The sequence below is a fragment of the Phaeodactylum tricornutum genome, genomic scaffold, assembly GCF_000150955.2.
Source record: "Phaeodactylum tricornutum CCAP 1055/1 PHATR_bd_24x34 genomic scaffold, whole genome shotgun sequence".
NCBI lineage: Eukaryota > Bacillariophyta > Bacillariophyceae > Surirellales > Neidiaceae > Phaeodactylum > Phaeodactylum tricornutum.
The window spans coordinates 1-17820 of record NW_002238028.1 but is presented as its reverse complement, the minus strand read 5'-3'; the positions used below and the strand labels follow the sequence as shown (position 1 = coordinate 17820).

Below are 17820 nucleotides of genomic sequence, written 5' to 3'. Positions count from 1 at the left end.
CATTTCCACGCTTATCCCAAAGACCCGGCCGGGGTCAGCAACGGGGGAAAGAGTGCTTGGTAGGCCGTATCCAAGCCATTAGGGCGATACTCTAGTAGCTGTGCCAAGACTTGGGAGACGGAAGGTGTGAACTCCTCAATATCCATTTGCAGCACTATGTTGAATAGTTCGAACAAGAGAGGTTGAGGTTCAAATAGTGCTGTGGCAGTGTGGTCTACGGAGCACCAATGGTGGACCATGCTCTCGTAATGCCGAGTAACATTGGAGTATCGCACATGAAACAGGACCGAGTGGTTGGTTCCGTCCTTTTCCTTCACCACGAAATGTGGACAGTGTGCCGTACCGTTGGCATCCTTCCTTGGCTGCCATCTCATGGCGTATGGTTGTCAACACATGGAGGCCATCCAGACGATGGGATCCCGAATCGCGACGGCAGCAAAACATTGTCGGCCTCGAGGTCTTTGTCGTGAGCCGCTGTTGAAATCTTCGTCGTCCACTGCCGTGTGCCTACCTCAAGGCACCTGCCATCGTATGCCCAGTGATCCAGCAGGGCCGTAAACCTTTCTTGCGGAAGGAAGGTCGCAATTTTGAAGCAAGAGCGCGGCCAACAGATATATATAACTCGCTTTCACGTTCGCTAATGTAAGTCCCTGTAGTTTGCACCAGGCGTCATCACGTTCCTTGACCGTGACCTTAGAAAACCCCCAGCTCCTGCATACGCAATAGGCGCTCGTCGTCTGTGGCTTCTAACAACCCCACATGTACTGCTTGACCGATTAGAAAAACCCTACGACAAGCATATCGGGGTTCATTATCCCTTTATCTTGGGTTTATGCGTATAAGTCTTTGTTTTACGTCTTTTTATCGTATCTACTATCCTTTGGTCCCACAGACACGTTTTAGCCCGTTAACGTTGCAGTTTTCTAGTTTATCAGACCCACAAGTTCTACGCTGAGGTAACGGGATCAAAGGTAGGGTGATTCGTTGTGTTTTGAGTGTTTGAGTGATCGCCAAGTCCGATAGTGCCTGGGGAGGTAAAGTTAAATACCTGGCTCTTCATGTCGTTGTTGAGTCGCCGAAGCCTGCAGAGGCCTGGAATATACTGCCAGTTTCTCGTAATGGTCCATGTGGTAGACATGTTGATCGGTAACTGGGTTTCGTATCCGTCTAACGGTCTGAAACGAGGCAAAATCTCCATGGTGGGACGCTTCCATGGATCTCTTCATCTACCGAAGAAGGTGCATTGCACAAGAATTTATTGTTTGCTAAAAGCTCGGATCCAAGCTTTATCCATGTGTGGATGATAAGTAATTTGTTTGCATGGAACATTTACTTATACAGCAACAATTATCGGACTTGTACCAAACGGTAATCGTGGATCCTCCACTCTGATAGATATCAGTCAAATATCTCATATTATGGGTTGCGACATGAAAATGGTGTTCGTCGCGTTTTATTGAAATGGTTCTCAAACGGTATTCAATATTGATATCACTTATATGGTATTTATGTGGTGTTCACATGTGATGTTATCAGTGATCAATAATTCTCGTGTTCACGTGGTGCAGAAAGAACACTGAATGTTGTCGAACCAGCTTACGAAGTTTTTATGAAATTTAAGACAGGTGAAGAAGACGAAAGTTGACCATGGCGGCTGCTTTAGCTCAAGTTCGAAATGCTTTGCAAGCAATCGGCATTGTTGATGTTGAACAACGCGATGCCATCACGGATTCGATTACGTCTATGGATGTTTTCGAGATCGCAACGGATGATTTCATCAAGGACATGTGTAAGAACATCCGTCGTCCCGGGGGTACGCTTCCGAATCCTAACGCAGAACAACCTGGAGCCCCGGCAATCATTCCTCGCAATGGTGTTGCAATTTCACCTACTGCGGAGGAGCGTCTTGTGTTGTTGGCATACTATGTTCGTCACCTCAAGCGCACTTCTCGGCCTTATCCGGCTCAGTTCAATGCGGCGCGTATTTTCTTGATGATCGAGATCAAGAAGCGTGAGAAGGAAGACAAAGAGTTAGCAAAAGACCTTGTTGCTCCTGGGCAAATTGAAGACCTGAAGAAGATCCGTGATGCCTTTGAAAATATTGCGGAATATTTGCTTCAAATTCGAGGAACAACAGGAGTTCCATTGGCTTATGTCATTTGTGAAGACAAAGAAGTTCCTGAAGGTCCGGATAACGACTATCAAGATGCGTTTGAAGAAATGATAGCGCAATGTCCACATGAAGAAGAGTCCTATGCAGCAGATAATGCTCAAGTGTGGTCTATTACTCGCGTTTGTACTCATGGTGGTCCTACTTGGAGCTGGGTGTCGGCTTATGCTCGAGCTTAGGACCGACTAATCAGTCGAAGATTATGACGCGTGCTGAAGGTGATCTTGAGTCAAAGTTCTACAATGGAGAGTGTCGTAACTTTACTTTCGAAAGTTTTGCTGAGATTCATCAGCAAGCTCATACAGATCTGGAAGAGTTTGGAGAGCCATTGACAGAGGCTGCAAAAGTTCGGAAATTTTTGAAACGGATTCAGGCATTCTTTCTCAATTCTGCAATTGCCACTGTTTGTGCTAACCCATCTTTGAAAAATGATTTTGAAGCCACAGTGAATTTCCTCAGTGAGTTTATTGAAGAGCAGAATCAAGCTCAGCTTCGGAATATTTCGTCAGGTTGATCTGGTTGCGGTTGAGGATGAGGTAGAGGATCAGGTCGTGGTAATAAAGGTCGCGGTGGACGTGGTGATAGAGGTGTTTTCAACAAAGGTTCTACCAAGGGCATGGTGGATAAGTATTATACCTTTGATGAATACAAGAGTATGAATGCTGAACAGAAGCGTCACTTGCATACATTACGTCAGGAAGCTGGTGGTAAACGCAATGCTTCTACTGTTGATTCTCAAGAAAAGGAGGATGACAAGAAATCAAAGACAAGTCGTGATGATACAAGCTCGCTTACTTCAAAGTTGTCGGCAGGTCGAAATATGTCGCAGAGAAATTCGAATATGTCAGTGGTATCAAATACAGTCACTTGAGAGTGCGTTTATATCACACGCGGAGTTAGATTCTCCCGCGGATACTTGTTGTGTTGGAAAGAACGCTTATATATTTCACGAAACCTCTCGAACAGTTGATGTTTCTGCATTTTTATCTACATTGGGACAAGCCCGGTCTGTACCAATTGTCTCTGCTGCTCTTGCATATGATCATCCTTACACATATGAGACTTTTATTTTAATTATTCATCAGGCCTTGCACTTTCCTACCATGGAACATAATTTGTTAAATCCGAATCAGCTCCGGTTAAACGATGTGCAGGTCCATGATTGTCCAAGATTTTTACTTGAAAACCCCACGGATTTGTCACATTCGATTTATTTCCCGAACGACAATCTTAAATTGCATCTGCAATTAGATGGTGTGATTTCGTATTTGCCAGTGCGAAAGCCGACTCCGGAGGAGTTTCAAAATTTTCACAAGTTGACTCTTACCTATGACAATCCGATTTGGGATCCTTATTCGGCGGATTTTACTCGTCAGGAGGAGAAGTATACCGATAGCAAAGGTATTTTGGTAACGAGACAATCCGGTCATGCAAACATTCAAATGATTTCGTCACACGAAAGTACAGTATCAGTTGTGTTGTCTAGTATTTCGGTGTCACTCGATGAACAACATTTTGTCGAAGCACTGGAGAAGACATGTCTGGTGAGTGTTGCTCAGTCGTCGAATTACAGGTACAGAGTTACTCCGGAGGAGTTAGCCAGACGATGGAATATCGGTTTATCTGCAGCGAAACGAACTTTATTGGCTACGACTCAGAGAGGAGTCAAGGATATTGCCAGTCGAACTCTAACACAGAGAGTCAAGCCAACTACGAGTCAACTCAGATACCGACATCTCCGTACAAGTGTGTATACGGATACAATGTTTGCTTGTGTAATGTCATGAGCGGAAACACATGTGCCCAGATTTACGTTAACGATCTTGATTGGACACGTGCTTATGCTATGAAGTCAAAAGGTAAAGCCCATGAGACATTGGATTTGTTGTTTCACCGAGAAGGTGTTCCAGCCGAGATTATTTCGGATGGCGCGAAAGAATTGGTGCAGGGTGAATTCAGACGGAAGGTTCGTGCGGCAGGATCTCATGCTAGGCAGATTGAACCTTACTCACCGTGGTTAAATCGAGCTGAGACTGCAATCAGGGCATTGAAACGCATGACTAACATGGCTATGAAAAAGTCATCTGCGCCGTTATATTTGTGGGATTATTGCCTGGAGTTGCAAAGTATGATTCGATCGTCAATTGCACATAACATTTATGCATTGAATGACGATGTACCGAATACGGCAGTGTCAGGTGATACGACAGATATCAGTCACTTATGTGAATTTGCTTGGTATGATTGGATATGGTATTTGGACCCAGTCGACTTTCCGATAGACAAACGGAATCTAGGTCGCTGGCTCGGTCCTGCGCATGACATTGGTGATGTTATGTGTGCACGTATACTTGTTCGAAGTGGTCAAGTGGTATCTCGAACTTCTTACTCGCCACTTTCTACAGCTGATCTTAATTCCACGGAGGTGCAATTAGACAAGTCCGCATTTGATGCAACTTTGAGCTATAATAACTGTGATGATGCCATTGCCCCTGTGTTTCCTCAGGAGGTTAATGTATTTTGCACTTATTCAGATGATTCGACAGGGGACGAGCCGCCAATGCCTCAAGCGGACGAGTTGGATCACGAAGCTTTTGATGAATACCTTGATGCTCAAGTTGTGTTACCGTACAAGGACGTTGCTACCACTGGAACAGTTATTGCGCGTAAAAAGGATCGCGATGCTAACTTGGTAGGGAAATCACATCCCAATCCTGTTTTGGATACGAGAGTTATGGAAGTCCAGTTCCCAGACGGTAATGTGCAGGAATTTGCTGCTAACGTTATTGCGGAACACTTATATTCGCAGGTGGATGATGAAGGACGCCGGTTTCGAATAGTAGATGAGATCATTGATCACAAGATGGATGGATCAGCAGTCGCACCTGACGATATGTACTACAAGCATGGTGTGAAACGCATAAGACGAACCACTAAAGGCTGGGTGTTGTTATTGCAATGGAAGGACGGATCTACAACTTGGTTTCCTCTTAAAGATCTGAAGGAATCGAATCCAATTGAAGTCGCCGAATATGCCGTTGCTAACAAACTGCTTCATGAGCCAGCTTTTGCTTGGTGGGTACCGGATGTACTGCAGAAACGTGATTGTATTATTTCAGCGGTGAAGACGAGATACCTTAAACGGACTCACAAGTTTGGTATTTGTATGCCAAAATTGGTCAAGCAAGCTCTTGAGATTGACCAACATACTCAGACGCAATCAAGAAGGAAATGACAAATGTTATGCCAGCATTTAAAATTCTCGATCAGGATGCTTCTAAACCAGTTGCTCATACATGGATACCATGTCACATGATATTTGATATCAAAATGGATTTTATATGCAAAGCCAGATTTGTCGCCGGGGGACATGTTACAGATCCGCCGAGTTTGATTACATATGCCAGTGTTGTTTCGCGCGACAGTGTTCGTATTGCTTTACTCAACGCATCTTTGAATTCATTGGATAAATTTGGTGCTGATGCGCAGAATGCTTATTTGAATGCTCCAGTTCGCGCAAAGGTATATACAACATGTGGTCCAGAGTTCGGAAAGTCAATGGAAGGTTGTTATGCACTTATTGTTTGTGCGTTATATGGTTTGAAGTTGAGTGGGGCAGCGTGGCGTGCTCACTTAGCTGCGACAATGGAGGAGTTGCATTTTATCTCTTGTCTTGCAGATCCAGATGTTTGGCTTAGACCAGCTCAGAAACACGATGGTACAAATTACTATGAGTATGTGCTTATTTATACCGATGATTTCCTATGTATCAGTACAGATCCGAAGAAGATTCTGGATTCGATTGGTATGCATTTTAAACTCAAGCCTGAATCAACTAAGACGCCCGAGGTATATTTGGGAGCAAATCTTGGACATTTTACGCTTTTCAATAATCCATCGAAACAATGATGGTCGATGAGTTCCACGAATTATGTGAAACAGGCAGTTGCAAATGTTGAAAAGGATTTGGACGAAGTTGGAAAACGTTTATCTACAAAGATTACGTCACCTATGTCGTCAAATTATCGACCGGAACTCGATGTTTCCCCTGTGTTGGATGCAGAATGTGCTAACTATTTCCAGTCACAGATAGGAGTTTTGAGATGGGCAGTTGAAATTGGTCGCATTGATATAATGTGTGAGGTGTCTATGCTCTCATCTTTTCTCGCAATGCCGCGTGAAGGACATCTAGCTGCCGTTTTTCATATTTTCGGATATTTGAAGTCACATCACAAGTCTCGATTGGTATTTGATGATTCTTATCCGGTGATTGACAACAGCTTTAACGATGATGCGGATTGGACAGACTTTTACGGTGATGTTAAAGAGCCTATTCCACCGAATGCTCCGGAACCACGTGGTAAGGTGGTGGAGATTATAGCTTTTGTTGACGCTGACCATGCGGGAGACCGTGTTACTCGTCGTTCTCGAACAGGTGTTTTGATTTATATCAATCGTTCTCCGATTATGTGGTTCTCGAAGCGTCAGAATTCAGTTGAAACGTCTACTTTTGGTAGTGAGTTCGTTGCATTAAAGATTGCTACTGAGATGATACAAGGTCTACGATGCAAGTTACGTATGATGGGTATTCCTATTGATGGTCCGGCTAAAGTTCTTTGTGACAATATGTCGGTTGTCTACAATACTACGGCACCAGAATCAGTGTTGAAAAAGAAAAGTAACGCAATAGCGTATCATTTCGTACGAGAGAATGTTGCCATGAAAGTGATCAAGATTGCATATGAACCATCAGAGTCAAATTTAGCGGATATACTTACGAAGGTTCAAACAGGTCCAGTGAGACAGGCTATCATACGAAGTATTTTATGGTGATTCAAGTTAGAAGAAGGGTTTGCCGACTTTCCCGTTCTCAACAGGTTCAGTGTTGGGACAAATTGCATTTGCATTATATTTGTCATTGCATGCAGTGTCGAAGTTTTATTTTTATTTGGTTCCCTATTTTTCCCATTGTGGTTTTGAGGGGACACATTTCGCCAAGTTTATGTTCATGGTCTCAATGTGAGGGGACTAGAAAAACCCTACGACAAGCATATCGGGGTTCAATATCTCTATATCTTGGGTTTATGCTTATAAGTCTTTGTTTTACGTCTTTTTATCGTATCTACGATTCTTTGGTCCTACAGAGACGTTTTAGCCCGTTATCGTTGCAGTTTTCTAAGACAACTCTTAGTCTTAACGTATACAAGACAGACGCTTGACGTCGACAGGGAACAAACGCTATTTCGGCCAAATCTGAAAATTTCTAAGTACTTTAGATTGAGCGCGAAACGGCTTTTTAAGTAAAAATAGCAATTAGAAAACAATCCAATGCTTGGTGTATGCTCTGTATATGATATATAAGAGGTAACGCGCTGGCATGGATGAGTTGCTTCCAACCCGTCAAGCTTCAATCAATCTATTTCACGGCGTTGACTGTGAACACGTGACTCCAAGCATACAGAAAATAAATTGTCGCCAGGACTCCAGGAATCTTGAACAGCAAATGCATATAAAGTGTAGATACACCACCAGTCTTTTGCATGAAGAATGTCACTGTGCAAATGTCTTTTCTTGTAGTAGCTGCAGCTGACAGCGCACACGGCTAAAGTGCGTAGGCCAACGGGACAGACGACCTTACAGTTGATGAAGATGGGAAACGCTACGAGACGTGGAAATTGGAAGAAAAAGTACTGCTGGCTTTTGAAACAGATTTTATCACACGAGAATTTAAAGTCTCCTTTGACGCCTAGAAAGGCTATAGCACAACAACAGTTGCAACGGCTGTTCCAAAGCAACAAAACCGTGCAGCGGCAGCATTTGAGTACAAGTTTGGTGGACCTATTGAGGCTGCACTCACAACTCTCGCACTCCCGCTTGTAGGTCTAGTAATGGCGTACTATGTATTGAGTGATGTATATTGGGTTGACATTGCTTCACTGTCGGCGAGTCTTGGGGAGACAACAAACTCCTGACCCAAAGCTTTTCTGACAGATAGTCATTGAAAATCCCATGCTTTGTCCTTGCTGCAACAACAGCAATTCCGTATCATTGTTACTTTGATTTGCCCTTAGCATTGTTGCTCAGTTTCTATTCCTAATATCCTGGAATAATTCTTCCCTGTGAACTGGAATAGGAATTGCCCTTAGTCTTTGGGGCTTTCCTTGGACCACGACAAGACAAGGCATGGCTGGAATGCAGTAGGTCATGGGTTGGAAGCAACTCATCCATGCCAGCACGTCACCTCAGCTATATCATCTACAGAGCATACACCAAGCATTGGATTATTTTCTAATCGCTAATTTTACTTGAAAGCCGTTTCGCGCTCAATCTAAAGTACTTAGAAATTTTCAGATTTAGCCGAAATAGCGATTTTCCTCTTTTTCTAGTCCCCTCACATTGCAACTATGACATACATAGGAAAATGTGTCTTTCTCCTCAAAACCACAATGGGAAAAATAGAGGCACACACACACACAACGCTGCATGCCATATGACAGATGCAATGCAATTTGTCCCAACCAGAATGACGGTCAAGAACGGGAAAATTGGCAAACCCTTCAATAAGCCAATGTCACCGCAAAATTTGCCGTATAAGTTCTTGACGTTTCGGAGCTAGCTGGACCTTTGTAAGAGCATCAGCTATATTTGTATCTGCAGGTTCATACGCAATCTTGATAACCTTTGCGGCGACACATTCACAAACAAAGTGATATGCAATGGCATTTCTCTTCTTCAACATCAACTCCGGAGCTCTAGTATTGTAAACCACAGACATGTTGTCACACAAACCTCTACAATTGGAATTCCCATCATATGCAGCTTGTATTGTAGGCCTTGAATCATCTTGGTGGCAGTCTTGAGCGCAACAACCTCACTATCAAAAGTAGAGGTCTCGACAGAATTCTGGCACATAGAAAACCACATAATCGGAGCGCGATTCACATAAATCAAAACATCTGCTTGAGAACAACAAGTAACGCGGTCTCCTGCATGGTCAGCATCAACAGAGGTTGAAATCTCAACAGCCTTATCACAAGCTTGCGGTGCATTTGGAGGAATCGGTTCTTGTTGTTACCATAAAATTCCGTCCAATCTACATTTTCCTTAAATTGATTGTTGATCACAGCATAATTATCATCGAAAACAAAGCGTGACCGATTGTAAGATTTCAAATAAGCTAAGATTTTGAAAACAGCAGTGAAATGACCCTTGCGAGGCATCGCAAAAGATGAGGACAACATAGACACTTTGCACATGATGTCAATTCAACCAAGCTCAACTGCCCATTGCAATACTCCAATCTGTGACGGGAAACAATTAGTGCAATCAGGATCAAGAATAGCAAATACATCTAACTCGGGGCAACATCTGGTTGACATTGGAGACACAGCATGATTGCTTAAAGCACTTCCAATCTCATGCAAGGCTTGTTCAACATTTTTCAAGGCTTGTTTAACGTAATCTGTGGAGCTCATTGACCATTGCTGTTCTGTCGGCTTATCCAGCAACAAAAATGGCGCAATATTAGCTCCTAAACAATGATCAGGAGGCTTGTTTTACATTAGTCCGGCTTCAACTCAAATGCTTTCCAATAGAATCTAGGATACTTCTCGGATCTGAACTGATACAAAGGAAGCTGCAGTATAAATCAGCACATATTCACAATGTTCCATACAATTGCCCTTTTGTGCTAGACAAGGCCATAGATCTGGATCAGCAAGGCATAAAATGAAGTTAACTTCCTGCGTTGCCGAGGCCAGATGAGCACACCAAGCAGTACCACTGAGTTTTAAACCATACAACGCTTGAACATTAACTGCAAACTGATTCATGCAGGACAGTCCAAACACAGTACTACAGACGGTGTAGACCTATTCACAGACAGGAGCATTCAGATATGCATTCTGAGCATTGACACAAAGAATGTCCAAGTCATTGAGGGCAGCAACAAGAAAAGCAAGACAAACACTATTGCTAGAGACAACACTGGCATACCTGATTGAGCTGGGTGGATCCATTACATCTTCCCCGGCTACAAGTTGTGCATTGCAAGTGAAGTCCAATTTCACATTGAAAATCATGTGACCAACAGGCTCAGCGGCTCCAGGATCAAGGATCTGGAAAGCCGGCATCACATATTTCATTTTCTTTTTGGTTGCATCAGCCCACAAAGGAGTCTTCGTATTTGGTCAATTTTGAGAGCTTTGCAAACGGTTTTGGGAATATGTATACCAAAGTTGTGTGTCTTCTTTTGATAGCACAGCGGAGACAACTTTATTGTGTTTTCTTAGAGTGTGGGGAACCCACCACGCAAAGGCAGGCTTGTAGACCAACTTGTTTGCAACAATGTACTCAGCAACTTCAACAGGGTTAGATTCTCTCAGATCTTTTAGCGGCAACCAAGGGACGGATCCGTCCTTCCACTGTATGGACAGTTTCCATCCCTTAGTGGTACGGCGCATACGTTGGTTACCGTTACAATTGGTGACATAAAAGTTATCGGGAGCGACGGCGGAGCCGACTTGTCCAATATAAGATGACAATATCCTTTGTTTTCAACCTGAGAATGGATATGCTTGGCATTAACCTTAGCAGCATATTCTCTGACTATTCTGTCAGCAAACTTGACCTCAAGCACATGTGAGTCAAGGATAGGATCCTTATTTGAACAGCCAGCTGGGTTGCCATTGCAATCCTTTTTTACAAGCAATAACCTTGCCAGTTGCAAGCAAGTCCCCTAAAGGGAGCAATACTTCAGCATTGACATATTGATCGAATGCATTGTGGTCATAGTCATCAGCTTCAGGCATAGTAGCTCTGTCACCCATTGAGTCATCCAAATATGGTTCAAATTCATCAGGCTCACCAATAAGGACATGATCACGGTTCAGATCTCCAAATTGCGTGTGGATTGACATGTTGAATTCAACTTTGCGCTTCTTAACTGATGCTGAGTTGTGATTTGCAACAGACAGTGGGAATAAGTAGTCCAAGCAAGTCGTGTGAGCAAGTTCTTGACCATTTGATGCAAGAACAAGCACACATATGACCAATGTTGTGAGACGGTCCAAGCCAACAACCAAGTTTCTGTTTGTCTTCTGGGGAGTCAACCGGATCATGCTACTAGATCCATTCATACCAAGACAGTTCAAATAAATGGGAAATGTCCAATATATTGCACAAGACTGCTGTATTTGGCACATTGCTGTTGAGAGAATAGATGTCATGGGCAATGGAAGAACGGACTTGATGTTGTAATTAAAAACAAATATCCCACAACCAAAGTAGGCCTCCAGACTTTGTCCTTGCTGTATTTGTCATTTGCTTCACGGTCAGCACCTTGATTGCTGTTTTGGCACAGTTTAACCAGGGAGAGTATGGTTTAATGCATGGGCGCCAGCTGAGCGCACCTTTTGACAGAATTTGCCATGGGTGAGCTTCTTTGCACCATCCAATATGATTGCAGCTGGGACACCTTTGCAATGGAACAACAGATCCAACACTTTGTCAGCTTTGGCTTTCAATTTGATTGGGTATGCGCAAGTCAAATCAATGTCATTGACAAAGACTTGAGCACAAGTGTTCCCACGCAGCAATTTATGCTCACAATTTGCAAACATGGTGTCAGTATACAGATTTGTTCGAATTATAGCCGCTAGGCAACCGGTTTTATGCATTGCATGAGAGCATGATCCACAATTTTCTTCGCTCCACGCTGTGTGGTGTCATGCAGGGTGCGTTTGGCAGTGGCCAAGCCAATGTTCCAATGCTGAGCCAGCTCCTCAGGGCTGACTATTTTGTTTGACAATTGAGCAGAGCTGATGACAAATGTGTCCTGGAGGGAAGTTACAAAAGAAGCGCAATCCAATGGAATGGAGATGGACAACAATGTTGCCGTTACTATTTTGATGCAAGGTGTGCACATGGCAATGCTGCTTGGCATTCATGAACTCATACTCTTTAGAAGAGTAGTAATGGTCAATCACACCCCTATTTTACCTTTTCTGCCACTGCAACCACCTCTACCGTGTCAACCGCCTCAACCTCTGCGTCAACCTCTTCCACTGCAGCCACCATGGCCGTTACCACAACCACTGCAGCCTGGAGAAACAGTAAAAATGTTACAAACCTGGGCCTGGTTCTGTTTTTCAATAAATTCGCTCAAATAATGCACTGTTGTTTCAAAACCATTTTTCAATGTCATAGTTACGTAAACTGCAACAATTGCAAATTTGAGAGACGGAGCCTTGAAACGCTTCAAAGACTTGCAGACGGCTCACTGAACTCATCTAGATTGGTATGGGCTTGGTGGTGGATCTCCGCAGAATGCTTGAACGAAAATTCCGACGCTCACCGCTGTAAAACTTGCTTTCAAGGTCTCCCTCAGCCTTGTCCAAGATCTTGGACTGGTTAGTCTGCCCAAGGTAAGCAAACAAAGGGCCAACCAGGCTGGACAATTGTTGCAAGATCAAGAGTGAGCCAACACTCAACTCAAGGCCGGACCCTCATGGGCACAGGCGCAAATAATAGACCAGACTTGATTGTTTTTGGCGGCATACGCTTTGCAGGCACAAGGGCAGCGGGAGATCATAGCATCGAAAACATTGTTATACCAATTGTCCGGATTGTCCGGAACTTTGTGATTGTTGATAATCATATGGCATAAGGGAATGCCAATGGTTCCAAGGACCTTAAAAGATAATCTTTGATGTTTTCAAAAATTTCACAAATCTTCTTGAGATCATTGATGATGGCAGGAGCGGTAGCGACCTTTGCCAGGGTCTTTTCTTTCCCCTCACGGTGTTGCAAAAGTATCCGCGCCTGCTGCAAATGACTTGGGTGGAGCCTTGCATCGAGAAAGGGGAAGAACTCCCCAAGGGAGTGAGTTTGTTGTGTCAAGCAATAGAAAGTGTTGAGACCAACAATCCTAGTGAAACAGACCTTTTGGTTTGTGTAAGTCCTAAAATTATAAGGCTTGTTGAAAACGCTATTTCGACGGAGAGTTCATTGTGTAAGGACAATGACTGCAAGGAGAGATTGGCAGTGGAACTTAACCATCAGGAACTGGTTTCCTGATACGGCGCTTGATCTCCGCCACGGAGAGGACACAAGCAGCAACAAACTGGGCTGGGATTACACAAGAGGTATGCTTGAAGTGATGGATATAGTTTCCAAGCAAGACAAGGCGAACTTCAGCCGTCACAGAAATGGCATTGTTGGGGAATTACTGCTATACATATTGCCTGAAGGGCAATATGGACTTGGGCAAGAGCTCCAGACAGTTCACATGGATGCCTTTTCCCCTATTTTGCTTAGCAATCCCATACCAAAGAGGTGATTTTGGACTAAATTGCAGGTGTAGGAGTATAGCTTGTCATAAATTTGGAGTTTATACTAACTGAAGCTATGCTTACTTTCAGTTTTCTGCAAAGCAAACCCAGTGAACAAAACTTGTGCCTACTTACAAGTAGCAATTTCTAGCATACCCAACGGTGCCTGCTCCCACCGACCAACATAATACATAAAGATATGGAATGTCTGCCTTAATAAGTTAGTGTGAAGTAACAGGAATCTCTACATCTTATCAATACGTAGGAGCAACTACAGCACTAGTTTGGGAAGAAAGTCAAGGCACTAATAAATGGTTGACACCATGAGTTGTCACTTCTAGTGATCCTCTTCTTCATGATCATGGCCAGCCTCGCAATGACCGTGGTTGAGAAGAACCAAACCAATCGGAACTGCACCGGTCGCAAAGCACAAGACAAAGATGAGAGTGTCCTTGATGGTCTTGCGTTTCGCTTGAATACGAGGAATACATTCAGAAGCAGCAATATAGATGTAAACACCAGCAGAAATAGCCAAGATAGAACCGGTCGCTTCATCTGATAGGTCGGAAGCTAGAATAATCAATCCACCAATAACAACCGAAAAGCCCGAGAGAAAGTTGAGCAACAAAGCTCGAACGCGACCAAAGCCACAGTGATGGACAAGAAGGAAAAAGTCTGCCAACTCCTGACCTATTTCATGGTAAACTGTGGCGGCGACGATGGTATACGCAACTTCTCGGCTGCACAGCAAAAATGCGTTGCCGATAAAGAGACCATCGCAAAAGTTGTGGAAAGCGTCCCCGAGCAGAATACTACTGGCAAGACCCCGGTTGATTGCGTGTCCTTGGAGTGGCAGAGCCAATTTAGACTTGTCTAGTTTGTTCACTGACAGTGAGACTTCCGAATTGTCGGTTCCGTCATCGGCCTTGCCAACCTGGTTAGGATGGCCACATTCACATTCACCGGCATCGCAACCTTCATCCATTGTGGTCTTGTCTTCAGTATCGGGTTTTGTGCTGTCAGCTTCCTTGTCTTGTTCTAACAAGGTCTCCACCGCCGCAGGAGATAGTGCAGAAGCTTCATTTTCTTCAAGCTTCTCGCATACATCACAATCCTCAATATCAGGTACTGGGAATACAGAGGAAAGCAGCATGGGTAAAAGAAGCCCAGCCAATAAAGAAGCACCAAATTTCCACGTAGGCCCAGCTCCATGCGATGATAGTTCTCCTTCTGCTTCCAGGAAGCGTCGGAAATGTGAGTGGTCCTTGTGATCGTCCTCGACAGTGGTATTGAGGAATTCCGCAGTAGATTCTTCTCCGTGGTCCTCGTGTCCGCCACTCAGCAATTCCAGGCTCTCCGGAATCATCAAGAAAACGGCTGTCGCCAACAGAGCTCCTGCCCCGAAAGCCGGGATGACTCTGTTGTGTAAGATAGCCCATATTGTGTGAGTATCTCTCTTGCCTATACGACCGTAAAGACCTATCGAGGCCATCAAAACGATACCGGAAAGAGTGACAAGCTGCACAAAGAATGAAGCAAGAATGACATCGCCCCAAGGCTTATCGTCGTCGTGATGCTCCTCATCGTGATGATCCTCATCGAGATGCTCTTCTGCAAGAAATCTGGCAAACATGGTGTTTCGTTGTCTTTCGTTGGGACCTCAAAGGTTGGATTGTGTTTGATTATGAAATGGATCAGGATGCACAATGTTTTACCTCACTTTGTTTAGGCTTTAAATTATTGTTTCCAGGCCCATTTGAAAAAGATTAGGCCGTTTCACTGGGCCTAGAAAGGTTAGGGAGATTGTTTGTCCATCTGTTCAAAATCCCAAATGAGACAAGCTTCCGAGAGAGGTACAGAAAGGAAGCGAAGACCATAGGTAGTACATGTAGTAATCTCATAGGAACGAGAGTAGGTGGATATCGGTTTAAGGCTGCACTGTATGAAAATCAACCAGGTTCCACATTTTGTTTTGCAATTAATGGGAAATACTGCCTTGCTTCTAATCACCGTACCGTCGTAAAATTGTTCCAGTCACGACCAGTCGTGTAACACGAAATTGGACGTGTCTACAGCATTTGGGCTTCGAGTTTACGTAGCAAATTGTACTGCTTCTACGTGTTACAGCCTAAATACGGCCTAAACTGGTAGGCACAGATCAATAGTCAGCATAAAACAGATCGTCGTCCATCAGTCTGCAGTTGGTTAAATTATGGGCCGCAATCAGTAACACTAATGACAGTGAGGCTATTTTCTCGAAATGTTCCCTCTTTTTTGATAGAATGTTCAGTTATTGATTTTCCCTCTCATTTGATGGAATGTTACCTATGTACAAATTTAGGTGACTGGTTTGCAGAGGACGACTTTATACATATACAAATTTTGTCTCCGTCGTGAAGCAAGCGACGGGTGCACCCAATCAACTAAAGTCGAGTGTCGCAGTAGATTACTTTCATTATCACCGTGGACAGAGCCCTCTCAAGAAGAGGTTCTGGAAAGGCAGCAAATTAGAAAACCCCTACTTCAAGCGGTACGTGTGGGGTTCATATCCCTAAGTCTATCAGACAAGTCTATAATCTTATGTTTTTACGCCTTTGATTGTCTACAAAAGTATGCTGGATCCTTTCGGGTCCTTAGACAAGTCTTGCCCGTTATTGTTGCAGTTTCCTAGTTCATTGGACCCAGTAGTTCTACGCTGAGGTAGCGGGATCAAAGGTAGTGTTTTCGTTGTGTTTCGAGTGTTTGAACTGATGGCTGGTTCAGATTGTGCCGGGGGAGGTAGGGCAAAATACTTGGCTTTTCATGTTGTTGTTAAGTTGCCAAAGCCTGCAGAGGCCTGGAATATACTGCCAGTTTCTCATAGTAGTCCATGTGATAGACGTGTTGATTGGTTACTGGGTTTTGTGTCCGTCTAACTGTCTGAAACAAGGCAAATCTCCATGGTTGGACGCATCCATGAATCTCTTCATCTATCAAAGAAGGTACATTGCGCAAAATTGCATTGTTTGCTAAAAGCTTGGGTTTTTAGCATCATTAATGTATGGATGATAAGTGGTATGCTTATACAAAGCAGTTACTTATGCAACAATTATTATCGGAATTGTACCGGAAGGTAGTTGCGGATCCTCCACTCAGATAGATATTGGTTAAATATCTCAAACGGACGAGAGCAACAGCTGTGTTGTGTTTGCTAGTGTTTGTTACATATTTATTGTATGGTTATGAAATGGTACTCAATCAATATCATTAAGGGTTAGTAAAGGACGGAACTTTGTAAAACCAAATGTACATCAATATCCAGAAGTACAAAGTTGTGGCAATTCTGTCCGGGTTCTCCTTCATATTTTTAAATTGTCTATCATTGGAGATGTTACATAGTACAACCAATGTACGTACGAAAGACAGGAATAACGCGGTGTCGACAATACCTGGTAAACACAAGTGGGCGTTATTACGAACGACCTGCGATACACCTAAGCGGACTTAGGGACTGTAAAACTCAGCTCGCTTGCGACGCTCCCCACGGGTTAGACAGCGGATACGAGGACCTATACCTATGCTAATGCAATATTTGGATCAATGAATGTCTAAAACAATGAGAGGAAGATTATTCTACTACTAGTCCATGAGAATTGTCTGCTCATACAAATGAAAGACCTCTTACCATGTGACAGATAATCTTACTCCCACATAGAGTAATATCTCCTAGGTATAAATCCCACACAGAACCACTTGGTGAATAACCATCCTGCTTGTCACTCTCCTTGTAGTTTGTGGGACTGTGCCCTATTCTCCATCCTTGGGTTCAATTCTCGTGGCTTCCAATGCGGGACGACTCTGGTCATACCGCGTATACATCGGGTCGTACAATAAGGCCAACATAAAGGAAACAATCCCACCACGATTCCCACCTTGACTCACACTTCCATAGACAGTGTTAGGCGTCTCTTGTCCCAGAGACATGTCGCCTTGGTGTATATTGTGACACTCCCCATCGGCCTGCTTTGATGAATCGGAAGACTTTACCTCACATTTTGAAGTATCTCCTTGCCAGAACAGCATAGGCTTTAGAACAGGCCATGCCTGTTGGAAGCCCCAATGCTTACTGAGTATATCGGCAACGTTCTCGGCGCCCAAGACTTTCTGGAAGTCAACAATACCAGCGGCAATGGCCTCTCGTACCCTGTGATAAGACAGTGCATTGTGTCGCTTGTTGATTGGTGACTGTGGCTCCGTCGAGCTGATGATAACCAATTGGTTATCACCAAACAGTATGGACTTGCCTAGGATGGGTACTCCAAGGAAACGTAGAGTGGTACG

The 17820-nt window shown here is 43.8% G+C and overlaps 2 protein-coding genes across 2 annotated transcripts; both read right to left on the bottom strand.

Moving 5' to 3' along the window:
• Nucleotides 1–777, bottom strand: PHATRDRAFT_bd1622 (predicted protein). The gene has a single exon (XM_002176204.1). It carries the CDS (start codon nt 372–374, stop codon nt 12–14), a length of 363 nt encoding a protein of 120 aa, XP_002176240.1. The 5' UTR covers nt 375–777; the 3' UTR covers nt 1–11.
• A 12949-nt stretch (nt 778–13726) lies between these two features.
• On the bottom strand, nt 13727–15162 carry PHATRDRAFT_bd1621 (predicted protein). Its single transcript, XM_002176203.1, has one exon. The coding sequence runs from the start codon at nt 15131–15133 to the stop codon at nt 13838–13840; it is 1296 nt and encodes a 431-aa protein (XP_002176239.1). The 5' UTR covers nt 15134–15162; the 3' UTR covers nt 13727–13837.
• Between the last annotated feature and the right edge of the window lie 2658 nt (nt 15163–17820).

Coding starts and splice junctions, on each gene's coding strand:
- PHATRDRAFT_bd1622 (XM_002176204.1), bottom strand. CDS start 374: ATGAGATGGCAGCCAAGGAAGGATGCCAACGGTACGGCACACTGTCCA.
- PHATRDRAFT_bd1621 (XM_002176203.1), bottom strand. CDS start 15,133: ATGTTTGCCAGATTTCTTGCAGAAGAGCATCTCGATGAGGATCATCAC.